This window comes from Pleurodeles waltl, chromosome 4_1, assembly GCF_031143425.1.
Source record: "Pleurodeles waltl isolate 20211129_DDA chromosome 4_1, aPleWal1.hap1.20221129, whole genome shotgun sequence".
NCBI classification, from domain to species: Eukaryota; Metazoa; Chordata; class Amphibia; order Caudata; family Salamandridae; genus Pleurodeles; species Pleurodeles waltl.
In genome coordinates, this window is record NC_090442.1 from 483,703,767 (window position 1) to 483,721,418 (window position 17,652).

A 17,652-nucleotide genomic window follows, 5' to 3' on the forward strand; every position below is an offset into this window, starting at 1 on the left:
GATCCATACATGCAAATCCACAGAGACAAGTTCTCAAAACAAACCCACAATTCCTACCCAAGGTGGTCACCAAATTCCACGTCAATCAAACCATACAGTTACCAGTCTTCTTTAAAAACCCATAAACAGCAATGGAGAAAGGGCACTAATCTAATACTTGGAGGAGACCAAGAGTCTCCGCAAAGGGAACCAACTGTTCGTAGCATATGCTAAATCCAACAGAGGCGTCCCCGTCACAAAGGGGACTATTGCGTGATGGATCATAGAAACAATCCAAATGTGCTACGCAGTAGCAGGCAAACAGCTGCCTCACTGCCCAAAGGTGCACTCAATAAGAAAAAAGTATGCAACCCTGGCATTCATAGCAAACGTGCCCATAGACACTATCTGGGCAGCAGCAACATGGGCATGCTCACACATCCACAAAACACTTATGTGGACATCCAGATGCATAAAAAAGCCCAGTGGGACAGAAAGTACTACAGCACTTGTTTGCAGGCTCATCATTCCAACACAGCCAACCCAATTGAAGGGAAAAACCGCTACACAATCTGATGCACAGCATGTGAATCCAGAAAAGGATTCATGCTGCAAAACTATATGGTTACTTACCAGTAGGAGTAGCTTTGCAGCCTGAAGAGTTTTCTGGATTCACATGCGACACACCCACCTCCCCAGAAATGAGAACAGGACAAACAGGTAGGGAAGAGGTCAAAAAATACAAAAAAGGGAGAAACAGGAGGCAGAACCACAGCCAGAAAAAAGAATCTGAAGATGGCTACCACGCATAGGAACTTCCGGGGTGCCTTCTGACGTCGTGCAGAGGACAGACCAAACACCAAATGTTGGTCGACGACCCACAAAAGAAAAAAAAATAGAGAGAGAATTCTGGACCCAACCACTAGTTGGTGGAATTATGCACAGCATGTAATTCTAGAAAAATCTTCAGGCTGCAAAACTACTCCTACTGGTAAGTAACCAATTCATTGTATAGTGCAAACCTAGCAAAAAAGGCTGCAGAGTGTTGTGTATACTCTCCCTTTATTAACGCAGGGCTACATCTGCAATTATAAAATGTCAGTAAGGAACTTCAACCCCAGAGACTGAGCTAGATGTGCTTCTAGGCCACCACTGGAAGGAAGTGCCTATTTAATATTAGTGAAGTGCAGATGAAATGACTAATTTCGTTGCCTGCTTTTGAAACCAAAGCAACCTGTTAACAGAAATCATTCAACCAGGTCCATCTTTTTCTGAGCCATTCTTTAATTACCCAAGCCTCTTACGGAGACCCTTATAGCCTATTGACCCAAGCCATACTCTGGCTCTCCAGGCAAAATAGGTCCCCCACACCTCTAGTATTTCTGAACCCAATTTTGACACGCATACTATGTCTGAAAGCATGGTGGTAGGAGTGTTAATAAGTAACTCCGCTCCTAATGCCTTTCAATCCTCCGGCTAGATCCTCTAAAAAATATATTTTATTTTTTTAAAGATTGTTGTTTTTGGCCTTAAGGTCCTTGAATGTGGAGTGTCTTCTGGGCAGCCCACCCATGCTTTATGGGACATGGTCACGAAACTTCATGTTGAGCCATGTCACTTTTCCTGTGATTCGTCAAGCAGTTCCACCAACAGTACAGGAGATTAATTTTTTTTCCACTGGGGCTAGCCTACATTTGCAGCAGCAGGCCCAGACCTTTTGGGGCATAGGTCTTGGTCACAGCTGAGGGTGTTTACATCAGCAGGGACAGCTCTCCTCCACCTCTTCCATTGCAGCAAGCTGCTTTAACTTGCCCTCACAAGCCCAGGCTTAATCAATAAGAGGCAGGATAGGACATTTCCATTGGACAGATGGGTGTCCCATATTGTTGACAAGGGTACACCCTAGCTTTAATTTCCTTACTGCTCTGATCCTCCGTATCAGAGAGACTGTCAGCAGATCATTCCTCAATCTTGCTCAGTCTTGCTGCAAGAAGTTGACTTTTTGCTGACCAAAGATAGCATGAGACATGCGCCAGCTATGGAGAGACTAAAAGGATCCTGTTTCTGCTACTTCCTCATATCATAGAAGAGCAGAGGCCTCTCTTCACTGCATCCAGGAGCTTGGATGGTGTCCCTGGATTTGCAGGACACCCATGTTGATATATCAGTCCTTCAGTCTCACAGGTGTTCTCTGCAGTTTGTGATGGTGTTAGAGCACTACTTACTGTGCTCCCTTTTGGCCCCTTGAGTGTTAACGAATGTGATGGTGGTGATCGCTGACCACCTTTTAAGGTCTCACACGCATGTGCTTCCGTAACTTGACTATTGGCTGCTCAGGGCAGGCATGAAGTAGACAGTCGTAAATGACCACCCACCAGACCATCAAACTCTTGACATCTACTGGATTTTCTATCAATGAGCCACATTTCTGCCTGTGCCCCACCAAGAGGATTGTCTCAGGGTCTTTGGTGGTCTTAGATACACGCTACCGTGACGTGCAGCAGGCCACTCTCCCTTCTCCCAATGGACTTCAGGGGTTCTGATGGATGTGTCACTGCTGTTTTGTAGGGGTTCATCTGGGAGTAGGGAAGATCAGAGTCCGCTGGTCTCTAGCGGAGAGTCTGCTCCACCTCACCCTTTTGGCACTTCAGGTGACCCACCTAGTAGTAAAAGCCTTACTGCCATCCATTAAGGCAAGGCTTGTGCATGTCATTGACAAGTTGACTGCTGTGTGGTACTGCAACAAGCAGGTTGTATTAGGGTCCTATCCGTTGATGCCTAACACCTATGGAAGTGACTGGTCCAGCAGAACATCTTGCTGCTAGCCAACCATGTGGCATGGGTTTTGAACACAGCACAAGACAAACTGCGCAGTCTTTGGGTGGCTACTGACAAATGGCACTTCCTATCTGATGTGGCAAGGGACATCTTTAACCAAGCAGTCGCTTGCAGTTTCCTCCAGGCAATTAACTTTGGGACGCACTCCAACTGAGTTGAGAAAGAGATCTGCTGTACATGTTCCCACAACTTCTTCTCCTGCCTCAGGTTCTGAGAAATGTCTTGAGGAGCAAGTCCTAAATTATCTTGAAAGCCCCAGACTGGTCCAGGAGAGTATGGTACATTTAGTTTGAGCATTAGTATTTCTTTTTGTCTTGTTGATCCAGCTAACAGCTTAGGAGGACCAGGCACTCAAGTCTCCGCAACCTACAACTCCATGAATGGAGATTGTGTGGCTGGGTGATAGACTCCCCTGATTCAACCCTAAAAGAGGTTACATTTTTACAATGACTGTACACACTGCCATCATGCAGGTGATCAGCTCTTTGTTGAATTTTCTGGAACAAAAAAGGGAAGGCTTTGCAGAAATGATTATTAAGATGGATAGCTCTCTGCATTAAAATCTGCTATGTGCTGGTCAAGAAGCAACAAATGCAAGGCCTTGCAGGCTCATTGCAGGAGAGTCAAAGCTTCTATTGCCACTGTGACAAGGGAATGCTGGTTATGGACATCCTTTGGGCTATGATTGTGGGCAACAATGCACACGTTAACAGCTACTACTTTCTTGGTAACCAGGTTGGAGGGAAAGGCCATTTTGTCCACTTAGTCCTTCAAGTTCCCCTTGTCTAAACCCATTGCCTAAATCCTCCACCTTTGGAAGATACTGCTACAGTATCTATTCTTATTTTAGTAAAGTTGTTCATACTGGGTACTCTAATGTAAGTGAAGATGTTTCACTGCCTTTCCAACTCTCTGTTCTGTGGAGTGGACTCCTAGACATCATAGTTGGGCTTTGGGACAATGTCACCTGCAGTTTTTAATTAGTGTTCAGAGGGCATGGAATGTTAAATATTATGAAACTGATGCATATGCCGCTCCATTCCATAACTTCCCGGGCAGAATGGAATTACAAGGAGCTGCATGTCACCATCTATCCACACTCAGGAGTTTTGCTAAAATAATTCTCCAGGTACCATCTGGATTCTGATGATATTCTTGGGGTGAAGAATTTGCAGTTTGAGTATCTACCAGAAAGAGCATTACTTATTCATTTTTTTGTTCGAAGTCAGTCAAACCATTGATTTGCCATTTGTTTTTCTCTTCCCACCCTTTGTTGCACAAAGCGTTGTGAAGAAAGGCTGTGTGTAAAATATGGATCGCACTAAATTTTTTCAAATGACAGCAATTCTAGCTTTTGGTGAGCTCCACTTTTATTAGCCCATTTCCAAGATGCACTGTGCTAGGTTTATAGTTGAGTGTATTTAAATCTGTTATGGCAGAGCTAATGCCCACTACATATTGTAACTAGAGTATATTCCACTTGCAAAAAGTGAGCCACAGATCATCCATGTTAGCTTTACTATGTAGCATCTCATTGGTAGACAGTTGTAAAGCTGCAACATGGCTTACTAGCCATACATTCACCAAACACCTTTTGTGCGGTCATTACTGCCTGACGGGAGGCATAAGTAGGTCAAACTGCCCTTAAAACTTTGTTCAAAAAATCTATTACAGTTCACATGACACTGCATTAAAGTGAAGGGATCTGCATTTTAGTTCATGCAAAGCATGTAATCTATAACAGCACTTGCTGCAAACAGAAAACATCATGTTTAAGGCATGTGTGGCTGTAGATTCACATATGTAGCATAATCCCGCCATCTAGTGTTGGGCTTGGATGTGTCCAAGTTGTTTTTCTTCAAAAAGTCTTTGGAGTCACAAGGTAGTGACTCCTCCTCTTGCTAGAAATGTGCATGATCATTGATTCTATTGTTAGGTTGTTTTCTTATGCCGTTGGGTTAGGACGTATGCTCCTCTGCTCCGATTTGACACTGTCTGTCATTTCTCTGATACTGTCGGTCTTGTTTTTTTACCCCAGTTCGATCCTAATCTCCCTGGTTTAAAATGGGGTTTTCCATTCGGCTACAATCCTCATGGGCCTTTGTCCTTCGGGAAGGAATTTCTCTTTGGCATTCACACCAAGAAATGTCCACTTGGTGATGAAACTGACACTTTATTTTTTGCCCTTCTTGCCATGCCAAGTTCCCACACACTGACTAACATCAAGTGTGCAGCTGGTGCTTGTCCCTTGAACACGAGGAGACAACTTCAAAATCCTGCAAGTCTCTTCCCTCAGAAAAGACACTCTGAGATGGAAGAGCTTCTTGACGCAGTGCTGAAGACACACCCGACCTCTTTGGTTCGGAAGACCCAGACCTCAAAGTGGATGCCCGTTCATCAGATGCTGACAGAAGCAACCTTTCCCTTGATGAGCTCTCCAGGTCGGCTATGGAAATGCAGACATCGCTCCTGGGCAAACAGAGTACTGTGCCCCCCACCTGCACCCGGCCACAGCAGATGTCATCAAAAACTCAACTGTCTTCTCACCAAATAACAAGACTGTTGTTGGGTCGCCACTGCCTCCGGGCCGTGATCAGCACTGACTGGTTGAGTCGGACACGCCCAAATTCTGTGTTGAATAAAAGCTGACCAAACAGCAAATTGCTGACCCCAAACCCACCACATTGAACTCTAGTTGAACTTCTGAACCAAAACACCATTCCAGTTCTTGACCATGAACATCAGCTTCAGAGCCTAAAGCGTTGGCAGCAAAAATAATACTGGCTAAACCTGCGTCAGAGCTGAAAACTCACACAGCTGCCAAACACTCAGTGGAAACAGTACAACGAGTGCTTGAGAGACTTCACCAGTAGCAGAAGCACTTAATGATTAACCCAGATAAAAACATATCATCACCAGACCCCCTCAATCAGGGGCACAGCCTGCAAAAAGACAGCTGTCTTTTGAGGAGGCTTTGGACATTACTCTTCTTTTTCTTCTTTCTTGGTAGAAGGATAGAGCAACCAGCCCACTACACACTAGCCCACCACCATCACAGACTGCTGTGCACACCCCATCACCACAACTCATTTGTTCACCCTATTGCTGAGTCACTGAGTTCTAAACACTCCTAGTTAGGGAATGGTGGGGATGAGGACCAATCCTCAATCTCAACTCAAGATCATCTGTGTGATTCAGATGATGCAGGTCAACCTGAAAATACAGACCCAGATCTAAATCTGGCCAAACCTTCTCCCCTGATGATACAGCAGCTTATCATGACTTAATAAGTAGAGCGCTTATATTCCATAAAGTACCTCTACATACTGTGCATCTAGAGGATGATTTTTATTTAAAACCCTCTTGTACAGTCCGTGTTCGGCACAATATCTGCCAGTTCTTAAGGGTATGCTTAGGCACACAAGACATTTTAAACAACCCCGTTAGGGCTAAAGTTATCACTGCCAGGGTCTAAAACAAATACAAACATTCACCAAATGACCCTATATATATATCAAGGGACAACTTACACCAGACTCCTTAGTGGTGGGCACAGCTCGTAAAAGGGCAAAAACTCAGACATCTGATGATGCGCTCCCACCAGATAAGGAGAACAAGAAAATAGAAGCAGCAGGTATGAGAGTGGCTGTACAGTCTGGCAACCATTCAAAGATTGCAAACTCCATTGGTCTCTTATCGCACTATGACAGGGCCCTCTGGGGTGAGATGGAGGATATTCGCCAGCAGGTGGCAAGCTGTCTGACCAGCGCACCCCCACCCCCCTCCCACCTCTCTACACATTCAACTACCATGTTGTTTTTGTGGCTTAGCTATGTAACACAGTTCTCTAATTTTTCTGAAGCTGCCTGTCTTTTACAAAACACGTCTGCTTCTGTGACTGGGATACTGCAGGAGGTGAGGAACGAAGCAACTTATCTCTGCATTCTGAATGATGTAGTCCAGAGGTATATCTTACTGAATTTCTGGCTGTATGAGTAAGATTTTCAGATTATCACTGTGGTGCATAACTAACCAACTAAAAAGATTGACAAGCGAGTAGAGTAGGACAGGTGGAAAAAGTATTGTTATTCCAGTAGGTAAATCAAATCAGTCTGTCTGAATGAAACACATGAAATTGCTTTCAGTATGCCAGTGTATTGATGCTTTTAACACTCACAGCTGACATCTTCTATTATTTGCAGGTTATGAGTTTGAATCCTGGCAAGGCTAACATAGCCTTCCATCCTTCTGAGTTTGGTAAATTTAGAATCATTAGGTTGCCTAGTAATAACACTGCTTATTCATGGTGCTTTAAAATAGAAGACAGTGTGGTATTAAGCGCAACATAAATACAAGTCATTATTCAGGTAATTCATGTAGACGGTATAAACGTTTTGTTTTATGTAAGTTTATATGCAAGTTAATAATATTTGTTTTTTTGACTTACTGTGTTGTCTGTGTATGCTTGAAGTTGCTGGCAACTCAGTGTCTTTTAATTTGTAAGTTTTAGTCCTTTATATTTTGTTTACCTTTTACAGGAGAGAGATGGTAAAGGAACTAGATTTGCTTATGTTGCACCAACAGTACCAAGGCGGCTAGCAAGTACCTCTGATATAGAAGAGAAGGAAAATAGGTAATGTGATTTATAATTACATTTGACATGAATCTTTGGTCGATTCATTTTGAACCCTGTGGCATAGGTAATAATGTTGGACATTCAATATGGAAACATTCCTTATTAAAGTAGATCAACTACTGAGAGTTGGAAGAGTGGGAATGGAGGAGGAACAAAGGTTATTCCACAGAAAGGTATTTAGTGCCAGGCACCTGAATAATCAGATCACACGCACTGTTACATTGTGCAGCAAAACCTCCCATGGACCTTAGCAGTGGAGCAAAACCTGGGTAGCCGACTGACAGATGTATGCACGCAATTGAGCGAAGTTGTAGCTTTACAGAGTAATGGTCTTGTGCTGGCAGGCTGCAGTTATCCATGGATGTGTTAAGTGTTTCTGAAGTTAAGTCCTGTTGTATAATTTCAGAAGCTCATTTTCATTTTGTTGTTCTGTGAATACCCTCTGAATTTGTTGCTGTCTAGTGGACCCTTTGCAGTTTCTTTCTCCCTCCCGGAAAGGCCTCTTTGGATGCTTCCTGTGTTTGACCATTCAAAAAGCCCTGCACAGCCTTGAAAGCCACTGCAAAACGTGTCCGCATTTCTGGGGACTGAAGGCTTCATTCCTACATTCTGTATTGTGGTGCAGTACAGGATAGGCTATTGCACATGGCCTCTGAGGAGGAAGTTCTAACAAAAGGAAAAGAAGGGTACTTTTTTCAGATGAGCAAATTCAGAATCCCAAGATGTCTTGACACCATGTTGATGTTTTTATTTTTTTTGTGTGGATGGGCGTGCTCTTGTTTGTTCCGACCGTCCATCCTCAATGATATTCCAATATCAACCATTGGTAACGGATCCAAATCCACTCCTAATAAGAAGTACACTTAGAGCCCGATCTGCCAATTTGAGAAAAACCCTATTTTGAGGGCACCTTATGCAACATACACACATTATCACATGTATGCTTCATCTTTGCTGTGAGAAGGTAAGTGAAAACAATTGTGTTCTCCTCACAATGAAGAGAGGGTGTCTGTGGCATTGCTGCCCTTTTATGGATGTTAGTGTCTCAATTCCAGAATAAATAAAAAGGCCCTTGTTCCTGTTTTGTCAGGAAGTCCTTCTCGGGTGCCATGTGAAGGGGTCTAAGGTTTTAGCACCCCTAGTAACTGTTCCTTCATGATTTAAGACTTATGGAGGGTTTCACAGTCAGATGACTGTCTCATTTTGATGGTTACATTATCACACACTTTGGGCATGATTCACAGATCTGCCTGCTATACTTGGTGTTGGGAGTTTGGTGATTTGGGGATATTATGTGCCAAATTGTTATGTATAGATTTTCTAGCCCTGACAAAGTGCAGGCGATGATGCAGGAAGGAGCACATGTTTACTTTGAAGAAGAAAATAAAGAAAATAAATCTGGATAAGATTGGAATATACACTAAACATATTCTTTCAAGTGCTCACAAGGACTGTTGTAATATATTTTGTGTTGATTCTGAACTTGATGGGCACCCTTCTCTTGTATTTTAGACCATCCTAGGAATTTCCCTAACTAGGATATAAGAAAGGGGTTAACTGCTCCAGCATCTACTCTGGCCACCATAGCTTCACATTTACTTTTCAAATGGACCAATTGATCCATCTTCCATTGTTTTTATCTCTCTTCCATTCTCTTTATCCCTCTTACATTTACTTCCTGCCACACCCCTCACCCCACCACCACCACCACCACCACCACCACCAAAAGAGGAGTGGCTGAATGCATTAGACAGCAGCCAAGCGCTTCCTATTACATGGGCTGCACTCTACAAGGCAAAGTGAATGAGCAGCACGTCGTGTGCTTCACTGGAGCCAGGAGTGTCAAGATGGTGACCATAATCACCACTTGATGATGGGTTACGAAGACGTTTTATACTTTGGTCAACAAAAGAACATTTGGGCGGTATTCGTGTTCACTCCTCTTGGACAAGGACTGCTTCCACAGCCCATTTCAAACTCTTCAGACATGCGTACAAGGCATTGAACAACTCAGGCCCCACCTACCTTCTACTCTACAAGTATCTTGCACATACACAGAACCAGATCAAGGGGAAGGTCATTCTCTTATCTCTTCTTGAATTTCGCAACAGGCTGATGACCTTGCGTTTCAATTAACCAACTTACCTACCTTAGGCAGGGCTAGGCACAGGCACCTGCTTGGCACAAGGAAATCCGTGCCGGTGATAGTGCATTTTACAGATACACATAACATGAGAAAGAAAATAGTCCAATAAGTGCACTTTACGAATACACATAACATGAAAATGAATATTGTTTGGTACACTAGTATCTCTATAGATTATTAAGTAACTGTTTTCAATGAAGTTTCTTGACATCACATTAACATTGTTTTATTTCTTAATTCACTAATGGCTTTAAAATGTGATATTTATAGCTATAGAATATTTCAAGTACTTGACTCCAGTACTGGCTTGAGTTAGTTGACTGCAAAATGTATTAACAACATAGAACAAATAACAGGTGTTTAGCCCCTTACAATGGCCTATAGTTTCTTTAAAGATTATATGTCTCAGGTTAGTATCTGTTTTAGTCTGTATGTGATATATTGATTCCTAAAGGAGTATGGTGTAAAAAAAAAAAAAAAAAAAAACTCAAATTGTTATGATCTTACAGAGGACATGTTCAAATGAAATATTAAAGTGAGTGTTTGGCACAAGCTCCCAATATCTAAAATTACATTAGATGTAAATACAAAATGAGATAAATGATATCCCACATACATATTGCCCACATGTTCAATTAACAGCAAGACTGTATAGATGCACAAAATGCCAAAGCATTTGAAACCTTTCTGAGTGTGTTTAAATATATCTTGTGAATTGTAAAGTAAAATGTTGAAAAAATTATAATTAGCTCTTTCTAGGGACCACGCATTGGTGATATTGGGTGTCTTGCTACTGTATCTTTTTTTTAAAAACTTTGCAAGCATTGCACGATGCTAAGCTCATAAAACTTTAAAAAAAAAGAAAGAATTGGGGGGGGCACGTTTTTCAGCCCATGGCAGCCACTGAAACGTATTCTGCAGTTCAAAATGCCTCTTAAGTCAGTGATGTACTGACCTTGATGGGGGAAGTTCCTTGCTTTGGTTCTTGCTTAAAGTCCTGGGTGCACCCAGTCCCAAACTGTCGACTCTTCACCTTCCTGACCCACTGTCAGAGCTAGAGCTATCACATGTAATGGGCCCATTTTCCACCAAGGATAGGAGAGACTCCTCCTTCACTTAGTGGAAAGTTCAACTCCTAGATAGAATCCTTCAGCTTCTCCTGATGTACTGGGCTTTGTTCCATTGTGCACTAATAATTTAGAGAGTTCTAGAATTGGGAATCATCCCCTGTCTTATTTGTGTGTTTAAGGGGGGGTAAGACAAATTTCTTACTGCCCAAAACACAACTCTATGGCACATAAACTCCATGTTTTGTTTCTGCAATATGTGCTACACCGTGTCACTCTATCCTGGGGGTCTTTAAAAATTTCTGCAGGGAAATATATACAGGGTGATTGTTAGACCTGTCAGCCTTAGGGTGATTACCACTCATACCTTTTACCTTCTCCCCTCCTGTTTATCCTGAATTATTTTTTGCTGGCCTTAGAACTCTGTGCACTTTACCACTGCCAACCAGTGCAATGAGCTTGTGCTCACTCCCTAAAACTTTGTAAAATTGTCATACACCTGTTTGGCATATTTAATAATTTTTTTATCATTAGTAAAGTGGTATACCACATACACAGGGCTAGTAAATTAAATGCTACTAGTGGGCCTACAGCAGTTATTGTGCTAACCTCTTAAGTAGCCCTTAGTAGTGCCCTTGGCCCGCCATTGCAATCAGTTGGCATTTTTCAACTGCAAATTCGACTTCGCAAAATAACCCCCTTTCCAAGCCTTAAACTTCCTTTTTATTGCATTACTCACCCCTAATATAGGCCCTAGACAGCTCATATGGTAGGCAGCTTTGTAATTAAAGAGTAAGTGCTAGCTTTTGTTTGGGAGCAGATAGAAAACTCAATTTTTTGTGTGTCTGAGGAATTGTCATTTAAAATCCACTTTAATGTTAAAGTTGAACTTTGTCACAGTTCTGAAAATGCCCTTTTAGAATGTTGCCATTTTTTTGGCCTAACCATTTCATGCTCTGTCTGTTCCTGGGTCAAATAACTAGATGTAGTTGGGCTTAGTTTGTTTCTCCCAGAAAGCAGCGCAGTAGCAGAACAAGGTGTACTTTGATTGGCCATCTCGAAGAGGGAGGGGTTGTGGTAATTGAACTTTGCCCAGCCCCACTTGCACTTCAAAGACTTTCCCTCTGCTCTCACACAAAGAACGTCACTCTCCCCTATTGTAGTAGCAGACAGACTGGGTAGGGAGGCAGGAAATTCCAGGCACTTCTTTTGGGAGAATCCTCCAGATGTTTCTCCCGATACATGAAGCCTGCTCAAATCCCCAGGAGTTTGTCCTGCTGCTTAAGAACATCTCTTCTACTTGAACCCTGGACATCCTGAGTAACTCCAAGGAATAGTTTGCTGTCCTGTTGCTCATAAGCTCAGGGACCAAAAAGGCTCCAAACAATCGTTAACCCGCGCCTGGAACAAACCTGAGTGGGTCCTGACCCTTCAAGTGGTGCGCCTCCAGTCCTGGACCCTTGGAAGTGGTGCTAAATGTGCCCAGGTAGGCCAGCTCCAAAACGTTGGCACTTAAAGTATTAAATCAAAATGTGCTCTGAGAACAGGGAGAAAACCTGGACCTACATGCTTGCCGATCTACTTGGCTGCAGTTTCTGCTACATTCTTCCCAGCAGCAGCAAATCCTGTTCAGTAGCTCCCGGATGGAAAGTTATCCGGCCTCATGGAACCCTCATCAAATACAGCCTGCAGCTTAGTCCTACTAGAGATTTTTGACTTCTGTAAAATAGACTAAGAATGTAGGATTCTTCATCACAGCTTCGTCTAGTGGCTTTCTGACAACACCTCCTTGGGTAATGGTGGATGCTTTGCTGAACTTTACAGTCTAAGATATTTTTCATCAACATTTCTTGAGTTAAGTGGGACTGGGCCCATTCCACTTCATGTATCTGACCCATGCCCCATTACCCTCAGCTGTATCTTTCACCTTTGAACCCTAAAATCTGCTATAGCATGCATTAATTCAAACACTTTATTGTTTTAGTTGTTTGGTTGGACATAGAATTTGCAGAGCCCCGTGTATATGGCAATCCTTGGTGTTAGCTGGCAAAATGAAATGGCCACTGAGTGAAATTAGTTTGAGCTCTGAGCTTTCCTCGTGCACTCAGCCGTTTCTCATAGCAGACAGCCGCTGTGTTTTTCGTTTTGTGTGAAAATGAATTATAAAAGATCCATGAAATCACCAGAGAAAGGGGGAGCAACAGAAAGGAACAAGGGCCCTCCATCATTGCAGCTTCTCCCCTCTGATGCCTCGCGGAACAATAGTGGCTGCACAGGCCGGCTCTAATATAACACAGCTGTGCATTTCATTAGATAGAGAGCAACTAGTGACACACATAATTAACTTACTCTGCTCCACTGGCCCTGAGACCAGTCATAACTGGCAGATTTTTAAACAAAACCGCACAAAAGAGACATAATGAACTTAAGAAGAGTTAAAAGATTACATGTTTAGACAGAATGCGATGATCTCAAACAAACTGTGTTCTCTAATTGTAACGCCTATGGACAGGGCTGAAGCCAACAAAGTAGATATAGCATGCCTCGGTTTGAGACCGCACATGTGCGCCGTCTGGAGCTGAGGCCTAAAAATAAAAAATAAATTTAATCTCCACTGAAAAAATGCATTCTTGTTGAATAGCTTCAGAAATCTACTAACTCATTTGAGGCTTTTGATACCAAAATATCTTGTATTGCTTCAACACAGGACCTCAACATCCCAGGAGTCATCTTGGATAGTAATTGCAACAATATTCAAACAACTTATCAAGCATTGATAAACATGTTCATACTGATTTTACCTTATCACAATGCAAGTAACAAGCAGTCCTCATATATTCTCTTTATTTTTTTTATCTTTTTATTGTTTATTAGCATCATAGCAGGTAGATACAGTATTGATGTTTGGCACAGCAGTTAGATTCGATTAGTGTACGTTTTGTAAACCTTTGGGTTTTAGCAGGAAGGATATACTCGTATACATCAAGCATGGCAGGTTAACATATTAAGAACCCACTCCTGTGCAATACACTTTGCAATCATTAATATCCATGAGAGCTTTAATATTAGCGATATGCGTGTTGATTGGATATGCACCGGGTTTTAAACACCGATCATCGATTGCCCTGTTACTATGTTGCTTCTGTGGGCAACAAGAAACATAATTGTATACTTTCATGTAAATGCTGATTCTAGGATAATAGTAAGTAAAACAAGAACATATAGTAACAAAGGAGTGCATTGGATTTAGATGTTCAATATAATTATTACGATGCCTTCGTGTGTGTGGCAGTCCCCTAATAATGTACAAATGTATCTATGCATCGAGCACTTAGTTTGCATCTAAGGGCCCTGTGTCATCGTTGCCCTGATTTCATTGTTTAATATTAAAGTACAATGAATAAGAAACACACCAGCAACATTGACAGAAAAGCACCAGTGACCCATGACCGCTAAGTCTCTGTGAGTAGCTGAATTAACTTGACTCAACTGGGTCAGAATCCCCCATTGGGGCACGCAGAGATGTCAGCATCGTGTCCCAGCTGCCTGAGAGTGGGTATTTCCGCAACCTGAGGGCATCTTCCCGCTTCAGCGCCACCCCTTCAGCCCCCGCCCAAGTCCTCATATATTCTCTTATGCTATAGAACAGGCTTCAGTGAGAATAATTCAGTACCAACTAGGTGCCCAGTGGCAAGGCAATGCACAGTAAAGTCCATTGGCTAATGCTTCATTTGGAAATGTCTTGTCCCTCGCAAAGCTAATTAGAGTCAAGAAAGATGATCTGTCTTCAGAAAATATTTTCATTCTGCCTATGCATTCTATATAGGAAAGAGACTTTACATACTCCATAATCAAATGTTAAATAGGTATGGGTCAGTATTTACTCTGCCTACTTTTTGATAATGGTGGTAAATGCTGCCTACCGCCGTGGCGTCAGCCGCCAAAAGACTGTTGCCGCAGCTAACATCCGTCCGCCATAATATGACCACAGACGGGTTTCCGCCACAAGAAGGACGGAAATCTGGCTGTGGACATTGTTAAGGTGGCGCTGCTACAACCGGCAGCGCCATGCCAGTAGACCGCAGCCAGCCGAATTATGTCAAATACGGACTGGCGATGTTCTACGGGTGCTACTGGCGGTAGTAGCGCCCCGTCCCATGCCGGAAGACCCCCTGGATGCAGGTAAGTCGGGTTTCCGACAGGGTAGGTGAGTGGGGGGTGTTGTGTGTGTGTGTTTGGGGTGTGTGCGTGAATGCGAATGTCTGTGTAGTGTTTGCGTGTGTGAAAGGAAATGTGAATGCGTATCTGCGTGTCAGTTTGAATGTGTGTACGGATGTGTGCATGAATGAATGGATGCATGCATGTATGCCTGTGTGAATGAGTGTGTGAATGCGTGGTGTGTGCCTGCGAATGTGCGTGTATGGGGGTGAGGATTGGAAGGGGGGAGCGTGGATGGAAGGGGGTGGGGGCTGTCTGTGGAGTGGGAGTAGGTGGGCCTCCTACCAGTGACAGGGAACGAATTCCCTGTCACTGGTAGGGCCTAATGCCATGGTTTTCATGGTGTTCGAATGCCACGAAAACCATGGCGGTAGGCAGGGTCATAATGCCGCCGGCGGTACAGTAGCTGCCATGGCCGTCGGTGTGTTATATTGGCTTCAGCCAACCCGCCAATGTCATAATGTGGCGGTATATACTTCCAGCCTGTTGGCGGTACTACTGCCACATTTACACCGACCGCCGGGGTCATAATGAACCAGTTAGTGTGTCGCCCTTGTCATCTGATAGGGCCAAGAGAGGGTTAGCTATTCTTCCATATCTGCTCCATCTAGAATATGTATGCTGTAATTTAGAATCACCACATTTTCAGTTAGTGTTTAGGCTTGGGTGAAACTCACGAGCTCTTAATTGGGAATTTCTATAGCAACTTATTTAATTCCCAGCAGGTAGATCCATTGAAATGACTGGTGATACAGTTAGAAGTTTGCTAGCCCTACTAATAAAACACAATTCTTTATTAGGGCATGGGACTTCAATGCATACTTATGTTTGAAACCTGCAAAAGAGGTGTTTGGCTTCGAAGATACTTTTGGAGGGGGGCAGTCAATTTCTATTCATGCACTCCTAGTACAGAGAAGCTTTGCTTCTCCTGGCAAGGCTTAATGCACATTTGGTAGTTGGTGCCCTTGATATGCTGCAAACCTTTAATGCAAGAAGGACCCTTACTTATAGTAATGAGTCATATTTTAGTTATATTGACCATATCATAATCTCAGATAGTTTGATCCCACACACCAGGAAATGTAAGGTTAACTGCACAGCTTGGAGCGACCATGATATTGTATCTAAAGAACTAAATTTGCTTGTCCCTGTAAACAGCCTTCAGAGTAAAACAATAACTGATTTTCGGGACTGTCTCCAGGAGCATCCCTCTTCCACTCAGGTTATCTTACCTTTATCTTATTTTGTGATAATACCTGCAGAATTACAGACCTTCTGCTCACTAAAACTAAAAAACAAAAAATTAATGTGTGTGATCCGAGAGGATGGTTTGATAAGAAATGCATACTGACGATAGATAATCTTTAAACTGCAATGAAATTCACCCCAAAGAAACCAGAGAGAGCAATATATAAAATGCAGTATCTGTCAGGAAAATTGCTCTGTGGCAAGAAGCTTGGGATAACCTTGTCAAAGCTAGTGCCACCAAAGATAATATTTTAGTTATGGGGTGAAAGAAGCACAATGGACTGCCCATTTTGCTGCTATTTCAATGAGCATAAATATGCATTAGATAAATCTCCACAGAGGGATCAGGTTACGGGACCATCTTATTCGCTATGGATGATCTGCTTTCAGCCTTAAAGAAAGAGTCAGCAAAGGCGTGCCCAGATGGGGTCCCCCTTGACATATACAAAGGAGTTAAAGATTTAGGGGTACCACTGTTAACTAAATTCAACAAGAGATAGCCTCTTCCACAAACTTTATCAGAGTCTATTATAGTGCCTGTATTTAAAAAGGGGAACAAGGCCAACCCACAGTGCTGCCGACCAGTTTCCTTATAAGATTCATCCATTGAGACATTGGGCAGGATTATATAGGAGAAATTAGAGTATTGGGTAGCTCAGAATTCGATCCTCTCAGATCTCCAGTTCGGCTTCTGTAAGGAAATGCCTCCTTGGCATGGTTACCCCCTGACTTTTTGCCTTTGCTGATGCTATGTTTTGATTTGAAAGTGCGCTGAGGCCTGCTAACCAGGCCCCAGCACCAGTGTTCTTTCCCTAAGCTGTACTTTTGTCTCCACAATTGGCACACCCTGGCATCTAGGGAAGTCCCTTGTAACTGGTACCCCTGGTACCAAGGGCGCTGATGCCAGGGAAGGTCCCTAAGGGCTGCAGCATATCTTATGCCACCCTGGGAACCCCTCACTCAGCACAGACACACTGCTTGCCAGCTCGTGTGTGCTGGTGAGGACAAAACGAGTAAGTCGACATGGCACTCCCCTCAGGGTGCCATGCCAACCTCACACTGCCTATGCAGTATAGATAAGTCACCCCTCTAGCAGGCCTTACAGCCCTAAGGCAGGGTGCACTATACCATAGGTGAAGGCACCAGTGCATGAGCACTGTGCCCCTACAGTGTCTAAGCCAAACCTTAGACATTGTAAGTGCAGGGTAGCCATAAGAGTATATGGTCTGGGAGTCTGTCAAACACGAACTCCACAGCACCATAATGGCTACACTGAAAACTGGGAAGTTTGGTATCAAACTTCTCAGCACAATAAATGCACACTGATGCCAGTGTACATTTTATCGTAACATACACCCCAGAGGGCACCTTAGAGGTGCCCCCTGAAACCTTAACCAACTACCCGTGTAGGCTGACTGGTTTTAGCAGCCTGCCACACTTGAGACATGTTGCTGGCCACATGGGGAGAGTGCCTTTGTCACCCTGTGGCTAGTAACAAAGCCTGCACTGGGTGGAGATGC

General features: G+C 43.3%; 1 protein-coding gene across 2 annotated transcripts in view; it reads left to right on the forward strand.

Moving 5' to 3' along the window:
• Positions 1-17,652, forward strand: part of PPP1R12A (protein phosphatase 1 regulatory subunit 12A) — a 1,050,482-nt gene that overhangs the window by 370,838 nt on the left and 661,992 nt on the right. For both annotated transcript variants that reach the window (XM_069228775.1, XM_069228774.1), the window contains exon 11: positions 7,356-7,450. In XM_069228775.1, the coding sequence (XP_069084876.1) occupies positions 7,356-7,450 (95 nt within the window). The remainder of the gene's footprint in view (positions 1-7,355; positions 7,451-17,652) is intronic.